Source organism: Sceloporus occidentalis, unplaced genomic scaffold (genome assembly GCF_023333645.1).
Source record: "Sceloporus occidentalis isolate IW3139 unplaced genomic scaffold, rSceOcc1.0.p SCAF_21, whole genome shotgun sequence".
In the NCBI taxonomy this organism is placed as follows: domain Eukaryota; kingdom Metazoa; phylum Chordata; class Lepidosauria; order Squamata; family Phrynosomatidae; genus Sceloporus; species Sceloporus occidentalis.
Genome location: NW_028317001.1, coordinates 3267011 through 3283849, shown reverse-complemented (window position 1 = coordinate 3283849; position 16839 = coordinate 3267011). Strand labels below are relative to the sequence as shown.

The 16839-nt window shown below is 49.2% G+C and overlaps 3 protein-coding genes across 3 annotated transcripts in view; all 3 read left to right on the top strand.

Moving 5' to 3' along the window:
* The window catches only part of ASPA (aspartoacylase), a 61943-nt gene that overhangs the window by 1182 nt on the left and 43922 nt on the right, over positions 1-16839 (top strand). The window lies entirely within an intron of this gene.
* Positions 424-1556, top strand: LOC149301433 (uncharacterized). Its single transcript, XM_089484288.1, has 2 exons — positions 424-1126; positions 1171-1556. Exons 1-2 carry the CDS (start codon positions 424-426, stop codon positions 1554-1556), a joined length of 1089 nt encoding a protein of 362 aa, XP_089340414.1.
* The window catches only part of LOC149301431 (LHFPL tetraspan subfamily member 7 protein-like), a 40684-nt gene continuing 25855 nt past the window's right edge, over positions 2011-16839 (top strand). Inside the window, exons 1-2 of the mRNA XM_089484007.1 lie at positions 2011-2284; positions 12093-12231. Coding sequence (XP_089340133.1) covers positions 2012-2284; positions 12093-12231 — 412 coding nt within the window. The 5' untranslated portion in view covers position 2011. The remainder of the gene's footprint in view (positions 2285-12092; positions 12232-16839) is intronic.

Below are 16839 nucleotides of genomic sequence, written 5' to 3'. Positions count from 1 at the left end.
GCAGAAGAGCAAGGTATAAATACAACGAATGAATGAATGAATGAAAGTGACCTAGGTCCAAAACGCACTGCAGAAATAGTAATCCAGTTTGAGACTGCTTTAACTGCCTTGGCTCAATGCTAGGGGATGCTGGGAACTGGAGTTTTGCGAGCCTTCTCTGTCAGAGAGAGCTCTGGGGTTGCAAGAAACCACAATTCCCAGGATTCCCTAGCAGTGAATCTTTGTGGCAGAAGAGAGAGCTACAAATGCAATGACTGGATGAATGGATGGATGTGACTCAGTGGGTTTTCCTGGTTCGGAGGAAGGGGGTTTTCTTGGCCTTCCTCTGAGGCTGAGAGAGTGTGGCTCTGGCCCTGAAGGCAGGGACCTGCCTCTGAAGCTGCTCCAGGAGCCTTTAAGGCAGAAAAACTCCCAATGGACTGAATGGATGAATGGATGCTCTTAGAAGAAGCCCCTCTCCATCTTCTTCTGTCTCTCTCCTCCTCTTTGAATGGGAGGCGAAGGAGGAGGGAGGATGCTCCCAACTTGGGGGCTGGGGAGGATGGAGGCAGGCAGGGAGGCAGGCAGGGAGACGCCCACCGGGGAAGAAAAACCCTCCATCGCCAGCCACCGGAGAGGCAGCCAGCCGGGCTCTCCACCTGCTCAGCCTCCAAGCCCCCAGCGCACCACAAGGACCTCCGGCAGCTCAGGAAAGGACCCAGACCTCTCCAAAAGGCTCTTCTCCAAAGGGGACCCCAGACCTCTCCAAAAAGGGCTCCTGGACCTCTCCGAAAAGGACCCCAGAGCTCTCCAAAAGACACCTCTCCAAAGGGGATCATAGACCTCTCAGAAAAGGACCCCAGACCTCTCCAAAAAGGACCCCAGATCGCGCAAGAAAGGACCCCAGACCTCTCCAAAAAGGACCTCTCCAAAGGGGACCCCAGACCTCTCCAAAAAGGGCTCCTGGACCTCTCCAAAAAGGTCCCCAGGTCGCTCAAGAAAGGTCCTCTCCAAAAAGGACCTCTCCAAAGGGGACCCCAGACCTCTCCAAAAAGGGCTCCTGGACCTCTCCGAAAAGGACCCCAGAGCTCTCCAAAAGACACCTCTCCAAAGGGGATCATAGACCTCTCAGAAAAGGACCCCAGACCTCTCCAAAAAGGACCCCAGATCGCGCAAGAAAGGACCCCAGACCTCTCCAAAAAGGACCTCTCCAAAGGGGACCCCAGACCTCTCCAAAAAGGGCTCCTGGACCTCTCCAAAAAGGTCCCCAGGTCGCTCAAGAAAGGTCCTCTCCAAAAAGGACCTCTCCAAAGGGGACCCCAGACCTCTCCAAAAAGGACCTTGGACCGCTCAGAAAAGGAGTCCAGAGACCTCTCCGAAAGGCAGCCCTTCAGGTCTCTCCAAAAAGGAGCCCCTCCAAAAGGGAACCTCAGCAGACTGCTTCAAAAAGGAACCCCCTAGACCTCTCCAAAAGGACCCCCTTGAGCTGTCCGAGAGGCACCCCGGACTTCTCCAAAAGAGAGGTGACCCCAGCGCTGTCCGAGAGGGACCCGGGACCTGTCCAAAAGGACTTCTGACCTGTCCAAGAGGGACCTCAGGTTTCTCCCAAAGGGACCCAGGACCTCTCCAAAAAGGGCCCTTGACCTCTCCAAAAGGAGCCTCTATAAAAGGGATCCAGGACTTTTCCCAAAAGGACCCCTTGACCTGTGCAAGAGGGACCCAGGACCTGTCCAAAAGGACCCTTTAACCTATGCAAGAGGGACCCCAGCCTTCTCCCAAAGGGGACAAGGGTGCCTTTCTTGTCTCTTTCTCTTCCAGGTGTCTGCCCAGCACCCTCCCCACCTAGCCCTCCTCTTCCCTCTGCCATGGCTTGCCAGCTGTCCTCCTCTCTTCCTGGCTGGCCCAGGGGCTGAAGGGGCAGGGAGCTTGCCCCAGTGTACCTCCTGCCAGCTTGACTGTCAGTCTGCCTTCTTCTTTCCTGCTGGATGCCTGCGCAGAGGAAGGAGGCGAAGGCGAAGACCACCCTGCGAGGATGTCCAGCGGCGTGGGCTGCTTCTGGGTGCTCCTGTCCTCCTGCTTGGTGGCCGTCTGCAGCTTCAGCTTCCTCTCCCCGGCCTGGATTGTCAAGGGCCAAGGTACTGGGGCCTCTGGGCGGCCCTGGGTCCGGCAAGGAGCCCCCGAAGGCCAGCAGGTCACCAGCTTTGGCTTGCTCTGGCATTGCCCCGAGAGCCTAAGGCCCCAGCAGGACTGCTACGCTTTCGGAGGACTGGGGCGCTTCCAAGAAATCCCCTCTGGATCCTGGCAGGTAAGGAAGAGGAGGAGGAGAAGGGACCTCTCCTTTAGGGGTCCCTTTCACACCCCTGGGCTTTCCGCCTTCTGCAAAGGGAGCTGGGTATATATGTTTAGCCTGGAGGAGAGAAAGTGAAGCGGTGATATGACAGCCCTGTTTCAAGATCTGAAGCAGGGATGCCACGCTGAAGGTGAGATCTTGTCGCACCTTTGAGACTCACCGAAAGGAAGATATTGGCAGCATGAGCTTTCCTAGACTGCAGTCTACTTCCTCAGATGCATTTCAATGCGCTTCCTCGGAGATGCACCTGCGGAAGTAGACCGAAGTCTACGAAAGCGAAGGCTGCCAATTTTCTTTCTTTCGGTGAGTCTCAAAGCTGCGACAAGAGCTCGCCGCGTACTGATTCCAGAGACTGGCATGGCTAGGTCTTTGAATGCTGGAGGTGAGTATGCAAAGGGATCTTGCAGGACCCCTGAGACTCACTGGAATGGAGAAACCATGGCCTTTGAGGGAGCTGGGTATGTCTAGCCTGGAGAAGAGAAGGTTTGTGGGACCAACCAAAATGCATGGAAAGAGCAATGTGGCCCTTCAGATATCACCATCATCATCACCATCATCATCATCATCATCATCATCATCATCATCATCATCATCATCATCCAGTAGCATCCAAACAGTGATACCTAGACATACCAAAATGTACTGAACAGTGATACTTTTGCGGGACCAACCAAATTGAACAAAATACACGTGGCAAACTTTCGAAGCTCTTGGATAACGTTGGTCCAGTTTAGTTGGGATTTGCATTTGGGTTTAGGCCTTAGACTCTAAGTCCCAGAATCCCCCACCCAGCATTATGGGGGGGTCTTAAGAGCTGTGATATCAAAACAAATTCATGGAGGATAATGCAGCGGAGGACCTAGCTGTGTCTGCAAAAGGAAATTCTCAAAGCTCTGCTTAAGACAAGTCCGTCAGGCCGTTCAGCTTGTTAGAATTGATTTTCCGGTTGTTGGGAGAGAAAAGGAAGGACTGCTAATGAAGTTGCAATCTGGTGACAGGGAGCCAGCGTGGTTTGAATGTCGGACTATGACTCTGGAGACCCGGGTTCAAATCCCTGCTCCGCCATGGAAGCTCAATGGGTAACCTTTATGCAAGTCACGCACTCTCCGCTTCGGAGGAAGACAAATCTTTTCTTGGCAAGATATGTTCGGAGGAGTTTTGCCATGGCCTTCTCTTGAGGCTGAGAGGGTGCGACTTGCCCAGGGTCATCCATTGGGTTTTATGGCCAAGCTGGGAATCAAACCCAGGTCTCCGTCCAACACTCCAAGCACTTTCCCCCACAACATAAAGGGGTTGCTTTGGAAGGCAACCTCTGGGGTAAATGGGGCACAGAAATAATCCATGTACACGCTCTTGCTAGGATATAGTTGCTCTCTCAAGGGTTAAGAGAAGACATGCAGAACAGCAAAGAATAAGTCCCTTGATAACATCAGCTGTAGCTTGGCTCTGAGAGCGCTGGGCATGGCACAGGGATCGTTCTGTTTTTGGGGGAACAGGGAAAGATGTGTCCACGAAATGTCAGAACCAAGGAGCCGGGGCCATGTGCAGCCGATGGTGGGGCTCCACATGATTCTCACCCTTGGATCCAGGCAATGTTAGCCATGTGCTGGAGGTCTGCTGTGTGTCATGAGGACCGGCTGTTTTTGTGCAAAGTGTTCTCTTTGCGTGCCAAAGGAACACCCGCCCCGAGGATCAGAGCCCTTTGGAAGGAGTCTTGGAAGCTCTTACTTAGGGCATGTGACTCCAGGCCAAAGAGTTACCACCCTGGGTGCATCTACACTGTAAGGATAATGCAGTCTGACACCACTTTCAAGTGCTGTAGCTGCATCCTGTGGAAGCCTGGGGTTGGCGGTTATACAGTTGTATTGTAGCATCACAGAGTTGAAAGGCACCCCAAGGAGTCATCCAGTCAAACCCCCTGCTATGTGGGACTCCTGACGGATGGCCATCCAGTCTCTGGAGCTGCAGAAAACAAGCTTGCTCCATCCTCAACGTGACGCCCCTTCAGATATTGAATCAGGGCTATCCCATCCCTTCTGAACCTTCTCTTCTCCAGGCTGAACATACCTGACTCCTTAAATCTCTCCACTTAGGGCATGCTTTCCAGACCCTTTACCATTTTGGTTGCTCTCCTCTGGACACACGCTTCAGCTTCTCAACATATTTTCTGAATTGCTGTGCCCAGAACTGGACCCAGTATTCCAGGTGAGGCCTTACCAAAGCAGAACAGAGTGGTACCATTACTTCCCTTGCAACACTATTGATGCATCCTAGAACTGCATTAATTTCTATTGATGCACCCTAGAACCACATTGCCTTCTATTGATGCACCCTAGAACCGCATTGCCTTCTATTGATGCATCCTAGAACCGCATTGCCTTATATTGATGCATCCTAGAACCACATTGCCTTCTATTGATGCACCCTAGAACCGCATTGCCTTCTATTGATGCATCCTAGAACCGCATTGCCTTATATTGATGCATCCTAGAACCGCATTGGTTTCTATTGATGCATCCTAGAACCACATTGGTTTCTATTGATGCATCCTAGAACCTCATTGGCTTTTACTGATGCATCCTGGAACCACACTGACTTCTGTTGATACATCCTAGAACCGCATTGGCTTCTATTGATGCATCCTAGAACTGCACTGATTTCTACTGATGCATCCTAGAACTTCATTGGCTTCTATTAATGCATCATAGAACCCCATTGACTTCTACTGATGCATCCTAGAACCGCATTGACTTCTATAGATGCATCTTAGAACCACATTGACTTTTTCGGCTGCACGGTCTTTAACCATCCTTCTTCAAAACCTATTACAAGCAGAGTAGCCCCATTAGATCAAGTGGGGGGCTTGTGCGAGTGTCGGCCGTCCAAATTCTTATCAATTCCAGTAGCGAGGACTAGGAATGGGACTACAACTTCCAGAGCCCCCCTGACCATCATGGTTGCTGGGGATTTTGGGCGCTGTGGTTCAATGGGTACCCTTGCCATCCTCTTGCCTCTCTGGGGGGCCAGGGAAGGCAGTTGCCCCCTTGTCTCTGGCCTGAGCCAGCTTTGCCTGCGAAAGGGCTCCTTAATGGTGCCTGCTGTGTGTTTGTACTTGGGGGAATTATGCTAATCACCCGACAAACGATGCTTTTCCGTTGCGCCTAGAGGTTAATTAACGGGCCTTTCTTCTCTAAGAAGGGCTGCCTTGTCTGTTTAAAAATGCAAACACTCTTTTGGACCAGGGGAGGCAAAGGGGGAGGAAGAAATGTCTCCTTCTCCAGCTTTGCGGAGGCGCAGATGGCGTATACCATGATTATTAATGGCAATAATAACTTTATTTCAAGCATTGAGGTCCTGCGCTTCTGGCGGCGAGGCCCCTCGGAAGGGATGATGCGCAAGAGAGAGACAAAAACGCTCCTTTATATCAGACCATTTAGAAAAACCAGCTTTAAACATTCTTTTGAAACAGAATTAAAACTCTTGTCTTCGAAGCCGTTTCCCAAAACCAAAGGCCGCAATCTTTTCCAGGATCTTAATGCATTCTGCTCGGTATCCTGACCTGCTAGCTTTCTAGGTGCGTGGAAATGTCTCCTCCGCTTCCCAGAAACACAGCATGGGGCTAAACTGAAAGGCATCATGTCTCCTTTTGCGTCGTGAATAATTCAACCAGAAATGAATGTAAGGTTGTATTATTGTTAGGTTTCATCTTTTAGTAGACTAAGGACCCATACAGACAGGCCAAAATAAAGCTGCTTAGGGTCCTTTTCTGTGCGGTCTGGGGTCTGCTTTGGAGAGGTGCCTTTTGGAGAGGTCTGGGGTCCTTTCTTGAGCGATCTAGGCTCCCCTTTTGGAGAGGTCTAGGGTCCTTTTCTGAGCCCTAGTCCTTAGGACTGGAGCATGGCTTTGGCGCGGCTTCCGGCCTCTTAGGACGCATGTGTCATTTAAACATCATACTTCCAAAGTGACCGAAGCAGCTTTATTTTGGCCTGTCCATACGGGCTCCAAATCCCCCCGATTAGTATATAGAAATGGAAGGGAGAGTTGGTTCCTTTTTAGATGGAAAGCAATGGCTCAGGCCATCTCCCAGCGGGTTCAACAAGTCATTGCAAAGGGAGAAGGCGAAGGATGCTGTGTACAGTCCAGCGCATGCTTTATCTTGGGATGGTGGGGGACGATGGGCTTGCATCAGTGATGGATGGCAGAGGGGGAAAGAGAAAGGCAGCATTAGCACATCAATGGCCTAGCCGGGACCTCCATCAAGGCAAGCAAAGAGCGGCTTATAATGAATTTTTAATTAGATGGCACCTGATCGGACTCCCTCATTGGTTGGTGGACCCCCGCTTTATCCTCCCAGCATGCTTTGGTGATGGAGGGGGGTCTTTCCCCACTATCAGGCCAACCCCAGAGGCATCATTAAAGGCGCATAACCCACCCACCCACAACAGGCTCACAGCTGTATGTTAACTGCTCTGTTTTAGGCTGTATGTGTATGAAGGCACATATACACATGCGCACACCTTCACATCGCTTTTGGAGAGTTTTCTTAGGCTGGGGATGCTCAGGGCTGGTTTTGCCAGTCCCTTTCTCTGAAACATAGCCTTAGTTTTTTGCTTGGGAACCGACACATTTGTACATTTTGTCAGAGGCGTGCGAACAAAAGTCGTTGCTGTTTCGCTCCGCAGTGCGCACGTTGCTGTGCTTTTGAGAAATTATATACACTATACCTTGAAATGTGTTGAATGCCCCTTATTTTCTGTGGTTTGCCAACTAACCCTAATCTTTCGATGTCATTTCTCCCTCTGGTACCGTTTTTTCTGTTGACGAAACCATGCGCAGGGATGCACCAACTTTGTTGACTGCGGTTTGTTGTTGTTGTTGTTGTGTGCCTTCGGGTTGTTTCCGACTCGTGGTGAAGCTATCAGGGGCTTTGGGACAAGAACGAGATTAAGAACGGGGAAGAGAAATGCCAACCATCCAGTGAGTTTCATGGCTGCGCATGGAATTCGGGCATGGAATTTCTCCAGTCCCCCCTCAGGCGCTCTGACCATGATGTCACACACATATATTCCCATTATCTGTTTTCTTTTTTTTAATTAATGAAGATGATATGCACTTGGGGGGGGGCTTTGACTTCTCCCTCGTTGTCTTCTCCCTTTCCTGCTCATTTTGGTTTTTAATTAATTTATGGAAAGCAACTCTCCGGTTGTCATCCCTGGCCTTCCCTGGCTGCCTGGACTTGTCACTTCTGGTCAGACTCTCGTGACGGAGGCGAAGGTGACTGCTGAGCATCACAGAATCATATAGCTGGAAGAGACCCCAAGGGCCATCCAGTCCAACCCCATTCTGCCATGCAGGAACTCTCCGTCAAAGCATCACCGACAGACTTCCAAGGAAGGAGACTCCATTACACTCTGAGGAAGGAGTGTGTTCCACAGTCGAACAGCCCTTACTCTCAGGAAGCTCCTCCTAATGTTGAGCAGGAATCTCTTTTCCTGGAGCTTGCATCCATTGCTCCATTGGGTCCTATTCTCTGGAGCAGCAGAAAACAAGCTTGCTCCCTCCTCAATATGGCATACCTTCATATATTTAAACAGGGCTCTCATATCACCTCTTAACCTTCTCTTCTCCAGGCTAAACATCCCCAGCTCCCTAAGTCCTTCTTCATAGGGCTTCATGGTTTCCAGACCCTTCACCATTTTAGTCGTCCTTCTTTGGACACATGGCTCCAGTTTCTCAATGTCCTTTTTGAATTGTGGAGCCCAGAACTGGACACAATATTATTCCAGGTGGGGCCTGACCAAAGCAGAATAGACTGGCACTATTACTTCCCTTGATCTAGAGACTATACTTCTATTGATGCAGCCTAGAATCACATTGGCCTTGTTAGCTGCCGCATCGCACTGTTGACTCATGTTCAACTTATGGTCTACTTGGACTCCCAGATCCCTTTCACATGGAGGGCTGCCCAAGGGAGCAGGAGACCGCAAAAGACCGCCTCCGTAAACCGCACACACACACACTATCCCAATGGAGAGAAAGGCAGACAGTACCTTCAAGACTGGGCTGCTGAGCCACCGCAACCAAATTGTTGGGATTGTTTGCTGAAGAGCATGTGCAGAGTGCAGGATCATTACGCTCCCGTGGGACAGTGATGGATAACCAGGTACATGTGGAAAGACTCTTTAAGAGTCCATCAGGGCGAGTTCAAGTCAGAGTGGTAAGAAATGGTCTGAATGACTTCACCTATGCCCTTCCGACTATTTTTGCTCCTATGCCAACATATTTCGAATTGTCGAAGGCTTTCATGGCCGGCATCCATAGTTTTGGGGTCGTTTTTCAGGCTGCGTGGCCATGTTCTCAAAGAATTTATTCCTGATGTTTCGCCAGCATCTGTGGCTTTGGCATGTACTATGCGCCGTTCTTTCTGTGTGGACCATGGTTGTCAGAGAGAGCTGTTGTGGGCATAGTCATTCCTTCTTTCTCTTGCCTGCCTGCAGTCCTACTCTTCCTCTGAGCCAACGTTGGACCACTAAGGTGTTTGTGAACATAACAACAACAACAACAACAACAACAACAACAACAACAACAATAATAATAATATATGATATCACAGAAACACAACTCATCTTTGGAAAGGAGGAAGGACCTCTTGTGAGTTGCCGTTAAGCCACCTCCAACTTGGGATGTGTTACTCCAAAAGATGGCCCTATGGGGTTTATCACACAGGGGCGAATTTCGGCGTTAAAGAGAGATGAAAGCATGTTTAAAGCATCCGGCAAATAAAGGCGAAAACGGCAAGAATGATTATCGCATGCACTTGTGCGCATAAAGTGATAGCGGGGATGCATCGTCGCTGAAACCCTGGAAGCCAAAAGATGTGCAACAATGCTTCTTCGTGACCACTTTTAACGGCGGGTTTTGCGCGACGCCGTGCAAAACCGTTTGGCGTAATTGCACGGTTTTCCCCGGGATATTGGCAGGATAAGCTCCTGATCTCCTTCGTGTGATAAACTCCTACGAATGAGAGATCATCATGGAGCTGTACTTATTCCTCTTTTGGTTATTATTGATCTTTTCAGATCCTTCGCCGCGCATCGGTTCTTTGAATTATTTCCCCGCCGTCCAAAGGATGTTGAGAGCCATAAAACTTCCCTGCCTTCAGTGTGTGTCTGTGTGTGCGTTGTGTGTTTTCCCCGTCTCCCAGGGATGATTAATAGTTTATCCCTAATAAATTAAGAGCCTCTTGGAGGGTCTATAAATATACCTTTTTTCGTGGGCTAATAAATCCTGATTAAATGACAAGGCTGGCACCAATTACTTTATTGCGTTTGCGGAGGCTTACAACTCTAGTGCCTTGCCGAACTATAGATCCCAGGGTTGTGTACCACTCCCTAAACTACACCTCCCAGGAATCCATAGGATGGAGCCATGCTTATTAAAATGGAATCACAGTGCTCTGGTTTTAGTATTGTGTAGTTGTGGAATTGCCATTGGTGCAGCATTGGGGCGCATCATGCCTCTCCCCCTTCCTTTCTCCATCCTTTCCTGCAAAAAAGCTATTTCCGTCGTGTCTGTTTCCTTTCCTTCCTTTTTTGTAATGAAAGAGGGAGGCTAGCTAAGGTTTCCCAAAAGGTCCAAAGGCAGATTGTGCGGATAACAATCATTTTTGCTTTCCTGTTTTAGCAATACAAAAGTGTGGGGTGTGTGTTTTGAAATCCAGGATTCGTATTGGACCCTGTTGTCTTGCAGACAAGTTGGCGGCCGCTTCTTCTCTGTTTGGCTTTGCGGCAAACAAAGCCTAACAACCTCTTTCCGTTTTCAGCGTTTTTGTGTCTATATTTAGGCAAGATGTTGCATTTGGGGAACAAACATGGAGTGTGGTTTTTTATGTTGTCATTGCTGTGGTTTAACTAAACCAGGAGCGTTTAGGGGTGTGCTGTCCTTTGGTTCCTTGAATCATCTGGATGTTGTCGGATTGCAGCTCCCAGCATTCATTGACCATCAGTTACAAGCTGGCTGTGGTTGCTGGGAGTTGCAGTCCAACAACATCTTGCCGTCGAGTTGGCTCTGACATGGGATCCATCTTCCTTTTTGCGCTTTTAGTTTTCCTGCATGGCGGCGGGTTGAACCAGGTGATTTTTGGTTCCCTTCCAACTCTTAAGATACTATGGCTGCCGAAACAATCCAGTTTGGCCCAATGGCTTAATGCTATGGCGGTCAAAGCGGTGTTAAACCAGATTATTTCAGCGGTGCAGATTATTTCAGCTGTGATCTTATCAAGAGAAATGGAGAATGGGATGAATCTGGGCAAAGGAATATTTCCCAGCTCCGAATCACCGCGGAGGGAGAAGGACCCAGCATTGCATGGATGAAGGAGTCAAGCTATGAATACCAAATGGAATTGGTCATAAAACGGCGCGTGTGAAATATGTTTCTTTTGCCGCTCGGAAGGAAGACGATGAATACTGATTTCGGGCCTCTCTCAGGTTTAACGGTCGGGCGAAAGGTTGGCTGACATAATTCAGAGATAGGAGAGGAAACCGAGTCGAAATGAGGCTGCGGAGCTCAGCCTACGAATTGGAAAGCAGCTTTGGAAAAGTAATTAGTTAAAGTTCCGGGGGCCGAAAGAGTAGTTAGTTGCCCTGAGTTCCTGAAAGAGGAAAGGATATTTTTATCCATCCACCTCTCATTCCAGATGGGCTTGTAAAACCGCCAGGGTGTCTTCTCCGAAACGTGTGTTTTTAAATTAAGAAATGCTCAAACCGGGGGTCTGCCGGGGCCAGGAACTGGATCTGGTTTTGATCTGCCGACGGAGGTGAAGAAACACATATTGTTAGACTCGAAATGGCCCTCCTGTTCCATCTCTGGCCCCGCCAGGCGTGTAAATACATTTGTGAGGATGATCGCCCTACCTCTGCTTTCTGATCGCCCCTGGGAGCGAGCGAACGGGCGAAGCGTGGCCTGTAGATTTCATGGAGAGCGGAAACGCCGGAAAGTGGGAGGAGGAGTGCGCACGTGCGCACGTTTCCAGAGAAGGAATGTGCCTACTACGATTGTTCCTTGGGATGTCTGACTTGGCACATGGCCTGGGTTACATCCCATTTGGATCCCTGCCATGCCAACCCCTCCAACTGGATCGAAGGAAGTCATAGTGCCACTCTATTGTGCTTCGGTTGGCCTCACTTGGAACACTGTGTCTAGTTCTGGCTAGACAACAGTCCATGCGAAAGGGATCTAGGAGTCCCAGTAGACCACAAGTTGAGCATGGCTCCATTGTGTGATGTGCCAGCTAAAAAAATCCAATGCTGTTCTATGCTTCATCAATAGAGGTACAGCGTCTAGGAAGTAATAGCGCCACTCTTTTCTGCTTTGGTCACCTGGAATACTGTGCCCAGTTTTGAGCACCACAATCCAAGGAGGTTGACAAGTTGGAGCATGTCCAGAGGTGCAACCAAAGCATTACCTGGGGCAGGTGACAAGGGTCTAGTCCCAACTGGGCCATGAAATGGGGTCGAAGTGCCTTTTGTGAGGGTATGATGGGAGCCACTGCAAATTGAGAGGAGAAATGTTTGGGAAGAGGAGCCACAACTCCCAGAGTTGTTGTTGTAAGGATTACAATTCCCAGGACCTGCATCTGGGATTCAGGGAACTGGAGTCCCCAAACAATGGGACCTTGTTCTGCAGGTTGGAGTCCCCAAACAAAGGCAAACAGGTGCTTTGGAAAGGGGCTAAAACTCACCCTCTTCCCTTTCTCTCTTTCCAGACGAGTGCCGTGTTGTGCGCCGGAGGCTGTGCGCTCTTGGCTATCAGTTCCCTCCTGGCGGTCATCGTCCTCTTCCTCCCCAGCGGACACTGCGAGCGCCGGGTCTGCACCTTGGCCGGTTACATCCAGACCGCAGCCGGTAAGTGAAGCGGGTTTTCAAAATCGGTGGGTACTTCCCTCTGCCGCACTTTGGTATTGCCTCCTTTCCATCTTGAAACCAGTGTAGCAGAGCTGGTTGCAGGCTGCTCTGCTACACCTTTGGGCGGGTTGGACCGCAACTGCCATCATCCCCTGCCAGCTCACTGTGGATGGCAGGGATTGCAGTCCAGCCAGCCGGGCTTCTTTAAAACCAGCTTCTTCATGCCCACTTCCCTCGGAAGTGTTAGTGTACATAAGCATCCAGTATGTTTTATTTGAGAGTGTTTAAAAAGCAATATTGTGAAGGCGGCATTACAATCTTTGAATAGGAGGAGTTCAATGGGGAGAGGAAGGTAAGAAATTATTATTATTATTATTATTATTATTATTATTATTATTATTATTATCGCTTATGCCAACACTCACCTACTACTGATACATTTCTGATTTCCTTTTCCTTTATGGCTACTAGCAATTGGGATCCGTTTCATTTCTTTCGCCATATGAACTAGAAACTTGGTTCTGTATCTGTTTTGCATGAGGCTGTCCTGAAAAGATTTCTTTCTTTCTTTCTTTCTTTCTTTCTTTCTTTCTTTCTTTCTTTCTCCGTCAATATAAGGTAACTTCCTAACTCACTGAGGTCAAACTGATTTTTGCAACTGCCATGATTTTCTCCAACAAGATTTCATGCATGTATGTGTATAATTCTTGGTGACGTTTTGGTCCCTTTGCTCTTTGAGCGGAGGGCTTGGCGTCCTTTTCAATGAAATTGCAACTTGAGAGCATGGGATGGGGATGAACAACGGAGGAGATGGATGGCGTCGTGGATCCGCCGGCGTCCTTGTGACCTGCATCCAAATTGATTTTTAGATGATTATTGTTGTTCGGGAGACACGCCGCGGTTCAAACCAGAATTAATCCACAGCGAAGGGAAATTAAAAGGCATGGCGTGAAATGATTACTGAACTGTGGCCGGTGAGGATTGGAGGGAGGCAAGGAGAGGTAAAGGAGCGCATTAGTTTCATCAGACACATCACACTAAATTCTCTTTTGTCAATACGATTTGCTCCGTTCACCTTCCACTCGGAATCCCTCAGAACCCAGAGAACCTCGGTTTTATTTAACTGTACAAGTCTATTTCTTCCGCTGCTGCTCATGCTGTGTACCTTCAAGTCGTTTCCAACTTATGGGGACCCTATCATGGGGTTTTCTTGGCCAGATGTGTTCAGAGGGGGCTTGCCATTGCCCTCCTCTGATGCTGAGAGAGGGGCATCAAAACCTCTTTCTCTGGAGGTGCCTTCTTGGGTTGTGTCTCTATTGGAGGGAGGGAAGAGTACCAATAATGTCCTTTGCAAAACACATTCACATCCTTGAAAGCTTTTGGAGGCAGGAATACAAAACTTGTGGTCCTCCAGAGGTGTGGGACTGCAATCCCCATCATCCTATACTATGCTCATACTCTTTGGGGGGCTTCTGGGTATTGGAAGCCAAAACACCTGCTGCCCAAACTTCAGTCCATATATACTGCTTGCATGTTAGACGCTAGAAAGTCATTGGGGACCTGTCCCTTCAGACTCTGTTGGAGTGCGGCTCTGGAGACCAGGGTTCGAGTCCCAGTTTGGTCATGAATCCCATGATTTTGAATGAGCCACACTCTCCCAGACTCAAGGGAAGGCAATAGCAAACCTCCTCCAAACAAATCTTGCCAAAACAAGCCCAGGATAAGGTTGCCGTAGGTTGGAAAGGACTTGAAGGCACACTACAACAGACCCGTTCACACTCCCCAGTTATCCCACTACGACTCCACTTGAGCTGCCACGGCTGCATCTGGTGGAGTCGGGGTGCTTACGGTGTGTACTGCTGCACGGCAGAATGGGGTTGGATTATATGGCCTTTGCCACTCCTTCCCACTCTAAGATTGCACATGATTCTATCAAACTGGGATCAAAACCGGATCATGGTGTCATGTGAAAGGGCCCAGAGATGATGCTGGAGAATAAATAGGCATGGATCCCATCTGCAGCCAAAACCAGCCCCCTCCTACAAACGTTTTTATGAGAAGGACACACTTTTGGGGGACACATGGCCGCTAGCCATGCTGGCTAGGGGATCCTGGGATTTGTAGTCCAAAGGAAAAGCCGCTTTGCTTGGAAGCGCTCTGAGCCAGTTTCTCGCCCACCTAGCGAGATGCCACACTGCGTTCACATATGGACGCTCCCACCCCACTGTGCCAACCGGCTGTTGTTGCCGATGGGTTAATCCCCTTCCAAGTCCTTTCATCCTTTCTCTCGTTCCTCCAACTCTCCAGGGATCCCAGATCCTTGGCACGGTTTGCTCTTTTCCTTTGCCAGTGCTGTGGGTGCTTTGCATCTGCTGATATTTGTAGGGCCTCCCCGCAAAACAACTATGGCGCTCCCCCAAAACTTTCCCAGGTCAATGCACATCGGTTATTCACACAGCCTACAGTACTCATCCTTTAGGAAAACTTATTCAGAGGGTAAAAATAGTCCTGGTAGAACCTGAGTTGAATCTTTGTTGTCCAGATGCATGTCAAAATCCTCCAACCAAGTTTCCTGGAGGGCTAGAGTCACCAAGATGTTAACTGGAGTTATTCAAACGTTTTGTTTTGCGATTAATAACCCCACTCATGGGTTCCCAAGGAACCACATCTATGCACATCTCTTGTGGGTCCTGTGGCTCATGGCACTGCGAATAAAGATGGAGCCGACGATGCACATGTATTCGAAACATGTTCAAGGCATGCAGAGTTTTATACTGTGTCTATCCACTTTTTATGGGTCTTTTTGGCAGCCCTCCCCAAAAAATTTTAATGGGATGCAATCGAAATGCATGCGTACAACACAGATTTGACCCACGTTCTACCGGGATTATTGACACGCAAAGAAAAGAGAATTGGCTTATATGGTGGGTGAGCTTGGGATGGCGTTTGCCTGCGGTTCAATGGAAACAGAGACTTCCAGGTGGGCAAGGAAGAACCAAGCAGCGTTGCCAAGCGGGCGGAGGGGAGCCCATCTGCCAGCTCTCGATGGTGCCGGGCCCAGATCCACGATCTGTTTTGCCTTTATAAATATATGAATCCAAGAGGTAATTGAACCAGAATGCCTCCCGACAGGCAGGTTTGGGACGCTAACAGCCCACCGGAGCAAATGCGCATGGGAGAGAATCAATGGGGGATGACAGAAAAAAACCCATGTCCTCCTCCCCTTGTGTTAAGAAAACTGGGGTTGTGCGTGCCCTGAAATGTGTATAGTTATTTATGGTGTTTAAGTCTCTTCTTAAGAGACTCGAACCCTGAGCCATAGTCCGATGTTGAAACCTCTCCGCCACTACTCTACCATTTGGGGGTTTTGGTCTCATAGGTCCAACAGCTGTTTATTCCGGAATTAGCTTTGCTTCACAACTTTATGGTAAAGTGAGCGCATGTTTTCTGTCCAGAACAAGTGGTAGTTTCCCCCATGTCTCTGCATGTTTTCTGTGCCGCACGTTGCCTTCAAATTTCCCTGAAATCTTGCCAATGTTTTTCTTTTTCAATGGGGGCTTCAGGAGCTACAAAAGGCGCCGTCCGAGGCCCGTGTGCGAGATACTAGAGGCCGCGTGTACACACTGCGCCTTGCGTTTTTTAATACTATTTCCCCCCCTCTGTGGTTCTTATCCAAACCCTAAATTATGCGTAGTGTCTCATTCCTGCACATCAGACATAAATCTTGGACTTCCGGTGTTTTATATTTAGCTTTTGGGCAGAGGAAACCCGACACGGCAGGCGCAACGGTGGCACGGCACACGCAGCCAAGAGCTCTTCCACTCCGCTCTTGGTAAAAATATCCTCCTCTGACTTCCTGCTTGCGCAGGAAGCGCTGAGCCAGAGGTGGGATTGTTTTTGCGGATCTGTGGAGTCCGAGAAGGACTCTCCTTGCTGTTAACGTGCCCAAACCTGTCTCTTTCCATCTCCTCTAAACAGACGATTCTTCTTCCTCTCCTTATTGATGGCTACTGATTCTGGATGGAGGCAACAGGGCTCCAAGTAAAATGAACTCTGCACATGCACAGGAATCTAAAATGGTTACATTAATGTTTATGTTTTAGGATCTACAGGCTGCTGCCATGACAGGGGTGGGGAAAGTGTGTCCTATGGGTTGCATGTGGCCCCTGGAACTGATGTATGGGGCCCCAGTTTTTTAAAAATGGTGCAAATTTGGGCCACAAATCTCATGAACATCATTTTCGAAACCCTCTCATACCCTCCTTCCCAACCTATCAGACATCCCTCAGAGCTTCCCCTCTCAAATATCTTATTTTGCTTCCATTTCTGTTTGTATATGTCTCTTCCAAGGACAATTTTGTGAAGTAGAAATGACATTTTTGGGGTGGTTGGGGGTGGTTTGTGGGTTGGTTGAAGTACCACTCCCCAGAGGTGCTGGTTATGAACCAGTGGTGCTACTCTTTGGCACGCCGCACATGCTCAGGAAACCCACAAGGCAGGGATGTAGCCAGGATTTTGGGAAGGGGGGGCTCCAGACTAAGTGCCATCATTATAATGGGGCTTGGATGCAGCGGGGCGGCAGCACGCACCATTCATTTTATCTAACGG